This window comes from Coptis chinensis, chromosome 2 (genome assembly GCF_015680905.1).
Source record: "Coptis chinensis isolate HL-2020 chromosome 2, ASM1568090v1, whole genome shotgun sequence".
In the NCBI taxonomy this organism is placed as follows: domain Eukaryota; kingdom Viridiplantae; phylum Streptophyta; class Magnoliopsida; order Ranunculales; family Ranunculaceae; genus Coptis; species Coptis chinensis.
The window spans coordinates 79,334,091-79,340,155 of NC_141457.1; the positions used below are offsets into that span (position 1 = coordinate 79,334,091).

General features: G+C 49.4%; 1 protein-coding gene across 1 annotated transcript; it reads left to right on the plus strand.

The window, feature by feature from the left end:
* The first annotated feature begins 2,199 nt into the window (after positions 1-2,199).
* On the plus strand, positions 2,200-2,559 carry LOC147518089 (uncharacterized). Its single transcript, XM_086593813.1, has one exon. It carries the CDS (start codon positions 2,200-2,202, stop codon positions 2,557-2,559), a length of 360 nt encoding a protein of 119 aa, XP_086449939.1.
* The last annotated feature ends 3,506 nt before the right edge of the window (positions 2,560-6,065 follow it).

The window sequence follows — 6,065 nt, forward strand, 5'->3', positions numbered from 1 at the left end:
ATGTGGAGCATTAGACCGAAATATGCAGAGGGCATTCGCGAGGAGGTTGCGCAATTGAAAGGAGCTGGAATAATACGAGAAGTGGAATTTATAGATTTAATTTGCTATCCAATGTGGTCGTGTTGTCAAAGAAGAATGGCAAGGTCCGGATGTACATTAACTTTACAGATGTGAATGTGGAGTGCCCGAAGGATAGCTATCGCATGCCGTGGGTGGATGAATTGGTGGATAGGACCGCATGATTCAAGATATTTTCCTTCATGGATGCCTCTATGGGGTACAATCAGGTCGCAATGTACGGGCCAGATCAGGAGAAGACATCATTTGTCGTAGAAGGCGGCACATATTGCTATACCAGGATGCCATTTGGATTGAAGAATGCAGGAGCCACTTTTCAGCGGTTAGGGGAGAAAATGTTCGAAAGCAAGATTCAGAAGGGGATAGAAATATACATAGATGACATGGTGGAAAAAAAGCATGTCTGAGGTGGAACACTTCGAGGGATTAAGGGAAACATTCGGGATACAGCGGAAGTACAATTTGAAGTTGAATCCAGAGAAATGCACGTTCGGAGTGACCACGGGGAATAGAGGCTAATCCATAACAGATAAGAGCATTGGTGGAGATGCTGTCACCACAGAATGTCACAGAGGTGCAGCGGCTTGCTGGAAGGGTCGCGGCATTGAATAGATTCATTTCCAAGTCATCTAACAAATGTAGACTGCTATATCGGTTATTGAGAAGCACCCCTGATTTCTTGTGGACATCAGAATGTGAGGAGGCGTTTCAAGAGTTGAAGAGGTATTTGGGCAAGGCTCTCTTACTATCACGACCATAGCAGGGGGAGAAGTTATACTTGTATTTGGGGGCCACCGAGTATGCGGTTAGTTTAGTTCTTGTCCAGCTAGTCTATTGAGTGGAGAAGCCGGTGTATTTTCAAAGCAAAACATTGTTGGATGCCGAGACGCGGTATAGCAGAATGGAGAAGTATGCCCTTGCTCTAATCTTTTCAGCCCTGAAACTGAAACCTTACTTTGAGTCACACTCGGTGGTGGTGGTGACGAACCTACCTCTCCGACAAGCATTAAGGACAGAGAAGTCGGGCAGAATGTTGAAATAGGCAATGATGCTTAGCTCGTACTAGATACAATATCAGATAAGAACAGCGGAGAAGGTGCAGGCAGTAGCAGAGTTTCTAGTAGAGTTCCCCGCCGAGGATCCCACGTGGGGAGAGGAGATGGTCATGGAGTCAGAGAAGGATGTAGATCCCGATCTACTAGACCCTTGGGATAAGAGGAATGGGTGGAGAGTATTCGCAGATGGATCTGCCATGGACGCATGTAGTAGCATAGGGGTTGTGTTGGTTACACCTGACAATAATAGAATAGAACTGACCATGAAACTGGGGTTTGCGGCATCTAGTAACGAAGCAGAGTACGGAGCAGTTATAACGGGATTGAGGATGGCTGGGGACTTGGGAGTGAAAGAATTGACCGTGTATTCCGACTCGAACCTAGTGGTATGTCAGGCAAATGGTGGGTTCGTTGCTCGATGTCCGCAAATGGCGAAGTACTTAAAGGTAGTGCACCAAAGAGCCAACAAGTTTGTGAAGCTCCGGTTTGTACACTTGGGGTGCAGTGAGATTAGACACACAGATGCTCTGGCGTACGTGGCTGCATCCATGCCTGGGTCAAAAGAAAGAACAATACGGGTAGAAAGATTGGAGCGGCCAAGCACAGAGGAAGTGATAGAGGTGTGTCAGATTATTGAGGAAGAAGGGGGATGGATGGACCCCATTAAGCATTTCTTGGAGGGAAAGGAGATGACGGACAAGAAAGAAAGAAGAAGGTTGGAACAGGCCTCTTAGAGATACGTTCTGTTGGAGGGGGAGTTATACCGAAAGAACTTCAATGGACCATTGTTGAAATGTCTAGGACCACTGTTAGCCTTGGAGGTGCTGGCAGAATTGCATGAGGGGGCTGCGGGAGCCACTCCGCTGGGACGACCACGGCACACCGACTGATGACACAGGGATACTTCTGGCCCCACATGAAAAAGGATGCGGTGGAATTCGCTAAGAAGTGTGACAAGTGTTAGAGATTTTCACAGCTGATATTTGCCCCCGTGGAACCCCTACATAATTTCTTGAGTCTGCGGCCTTTTGCTATGTGGGCGATAGATATTGTGGGATCATTACCCATGGCTAGCGGCAAAAGGAGATATATGTTGGCAGCCACGGACTACTTTACTAAATGGAAAGAGGACGTACCTTTGCAACAGGTGAAGGAGACACAGGTGATTAAATTTCTATGGGAGAACATCATCTGCCGGTTTGGGCTGCCGTATGCCATCATTGCTAACAATGGGTCACAGTTCACAGGAGCAAAGGTAACTAAGTTCCTGCAAGCGTACAAGGTAAAACAGGGGTTCACAGCCCCCTACAACCTTGAGGGCAATGGACAGGCTGAGTCTTCCAACAAAATGATAATGAACAACCTTAAGAAAAAATTGGAAGATAAGAAGGGCGCATGGGCAGACGAGTTGAACCATGTTCTTTAGGATTATCGACCTACACCTCAGACCACCACCAAGGAGACACCATTTGCATTGGCCTACGGCGTTGAGGTCGTAATCCCATCCGCGGATCAGAGATACAAGAGACACATGGGGCAAGGAGAATTACCCCATCTGGCTTTTTACGCCCATCAGAGAGAGAAGCAGAGGTGGGGATGAGCCCTTTGCTAGAGCTAGAACTGAGGGGAGCCTGGAACAAAATAAGTTGTTCCAACAGGCCATGGCATGATTGAGCCCGCGGAGCGGGATGAGCCCTTCGCAGATTAGAGGTGCAAGAGACACGTGGGGCAATGAGAGTGAACCTGTCGAGCTTCTACGCCCATCATAGAGAGAAGCAGCAGAGGGGATGAGCTATTTGCTAACTCTAGAGCTGGAGGGAGACTGGAACAAGAGCAGGTCGTGGCATGATAGAGCCTGCGGAGCGGGATAAGCCCTCTGCGGATCAGAGATGCAAGAGACACATGGAGCAATGAGAGTGACCCCGTCGGGCTTCTACACCCATCATAGAGAGAAGCAGCAGAGGGGAGGAGCCCTTCGCTAATGCTAGAGCTAGAGGGAGACTGAAACAAGATGAGTTGTTCCAGCAGGTCATGGCACGATACCTGCGGAGCGGGATGAGCCCTCCATGGATTAGAGATGCAAAATACACGTGGGGCAAGGAGAGTGACCCCATCGGGCTTCTACGCCCATCAGAAAGAGAAGTTGTGGAGGGGTTGAGCCCTTCGCTAACGCTAGAGCTGGAGGGAGCCTGGAACACGATGAGTTATTCCAACAGGTCATGGCATGATCGAGCCCGCGGAATGGGATGAGCCCTCTGCAGATCAGAGATGCAAGAGACACATGGGGAAATGAGAGTGACCCCATCGTGCTTCCATGCCCATTAGAGGGAGAAGTAGTGGAGGGGATGAGCTCTTTGCTAACGCTAGAACTGGAAGGAGCTTGGAACAAGGGGAGGTGGTCTAGCAGATCAGGGCATGATCGGGCCTGCGGAGCGGGATGAGCCTTCCGCAAATCAGAGATACAAGAGATACCTGGGGCAATGAGAGTGACCCATCGGGATTCTACGGCCATCAGAGGGAGAAGCAGCGGAGGGGATGAGCCCTTCGCTAACACTAGAGTTGGAGGGAGCCTGGAGCAAAATGAGTTATTCTAGCAGGTCATGGCAGGATCGAGCCCGCGGGGCGGGATGAGCCCTCCGCGGACTATAGATGCAATGACACATGGGGCAAAGAGAGTGACCCCATCTGGGTCCACGCCTATCAGAAAGAGAGGTCGCGGAGGGGGTGAGCCCTGGAACCAGGTGAATTCTTCCAACAGGCTTCATGGCCTCCGCAGATCAGAGACACGGGAGACACATGGGGAAGAAGTAGAGATATGGAAATCTACTTAGGAAGATATGTTGCGAGTTAAACAAATTGCTAGAAGCAAGAGATAAATAGGCAACAACACATGGGGCTAAATCAAATATCACATTAACGCAAAACAGTAGCAAAATAAATAGTGTAGCAAACAACAGGTCAAGAAATTGTAAAAGTATCTTATTACATAGAGAAGCTCTCTAAAGGATTTCAGTGGTGGGCTCATTAACGAGCATCACATCTGCAGTGTCTTGGATGGTAGCAGCGATGGTCCCTTCAGTAGCTTCCTCGACGACGATGGTCTCATGGGTGACCGGCGTCTGGGTGAACAGTTCGGTTATCACGGGATGTTCCTGAAGGACCTCTTGGGCCGGCACTTCTTCCCTCCTGGCATCTGGGGATTCGATCACCGAGGTGGTAGGCCCTGTAGGGAGAAGACGACCCTCTTGTGTGAGTCTCTCATGCTCCTCCTGAATTTTCTTGGCAACCCTTCTATCGGCTAGGAGCTTGAAACGGTCACGGAGTGCAGTCATGTCGGCTTGGTGATGTTGTAGTAATTCGGCAGAGGCCTCTTGGTGCTTCTGGTTGAGGGCGTCTATGGCTTCCTAGTGCTGTTGAGTTAGTGCATCCAGGTTGAGTTGATGTTGTTGGAGGAGTACTTCCCATTGATTGCTCAGCCATTCGTTGACCTTATCCATGTACTGTTTGTGAGCTCTCTTCGTGGACTGGAGCTCATCCTGGGCCTTGACTTTGGCCAAATTAGTAGCTGCTAGACCAGATTGAAGGCCGACATAGGCAGATCTTAGTCCACCAGGGCTGTTGAGCTCTTTCTCCGGGGATGCCACCTTAGTCTTGGCACTGTACATGCCACGAATCATGAAGGAGACATCCAAGCTCACCTAGGAACCAAGAGGAAGAGGGATTAAAAAAAAAATAGTACCCTCTCCCAGTTGGTATACAGGGAAGTACGGTGTTGATCGAAGGAACCCCGTCTGCGTACGCAATGTCTTTAGGCAAGTGAGCATTGTAAAAGAGAGAGGAGGCTACGACCACATTATCCAGTGCGGAGTCCGTGGTATTCACCCTGCGATTACGCACATTAAAGATAGGACAAAAGTCCTCTATAGGTGCGAGTTCAGAGCTGAGGCCGGGCGAGGGGTGGAATTGGTTCCTTGCCGCACCGGTGGTGGGAGGAGGCAGCAGGCTGAAGGGGTGAAGTGGTAGCGACAAGTTCTTCGGATGTGGAGGTTTGCTGAGTGGTAAGGGTGGGTTCGACAGATGTAGAGGTCCGCTGTTTCTTGGATGGGGGTTGGTCAGTAGGTGCCCACACTTCGGTGGAGGGAACCTCCATCACCTCATCATCATCAGTATCACTGTCGAACAGCTTTTGTTTGTGAACATCCATGTCTTCAGGAGGGGAGTGTGGGGAGGTGTACTGATCGTCCCAGTTGGAGATGGAGCGATAGGAAGGGACGTCCTCGGGAGCAGAGGAGGCAGGAGGATCGTGAGATTCACGGGAGACGGGGGATTGTGTGGAGGTTCGGGGATGTTTGCGGCGGGATGTGTGGGCGTGAGACCTTTTCTTGGGAGGATGGGATGCTCTGGGTTTTCGCTCCTTGGGAGGGGGAGGGCGAAAAAAGGGAGCTGAGAAGCCGCAGAAACTGTGGAGAGCGGGGATGGGCAATAAGGTAGTAGCGATAGTGGGATGTATACCTAGAAGATCAACCTCAGCAGGACCAAGGTCACAGAGTTTTGCAAAGATGGGACAAGAAATGCTGGCATAAATCTTAGATTTAGAGATGAGGAGATATCACTCATCAATTTTCTTACGTCCGATTATGCCAAGAGGGGTATAGGGCCACATGAAAAATTGAAGAACTAACAGATGACCTACGCAGGTCCTAGCTAGAAGTATTCTGAGGACCAAGTCACAACGTCTACACAAACAGCAAGGTTCATTAGTAACCTACAGCAATTGGCATATCGAGGATTCAAAATTACCATATACATGTCTTCAATACAAGCTCATACAAAGAGATATCCCCAAAATCTCAAAAAGGTAATAATGTGACACTTGACAAGATCGTGAAGCTCTTGGAAAATAGTAGCATCTTAGCTGTCAGATGAATGCTT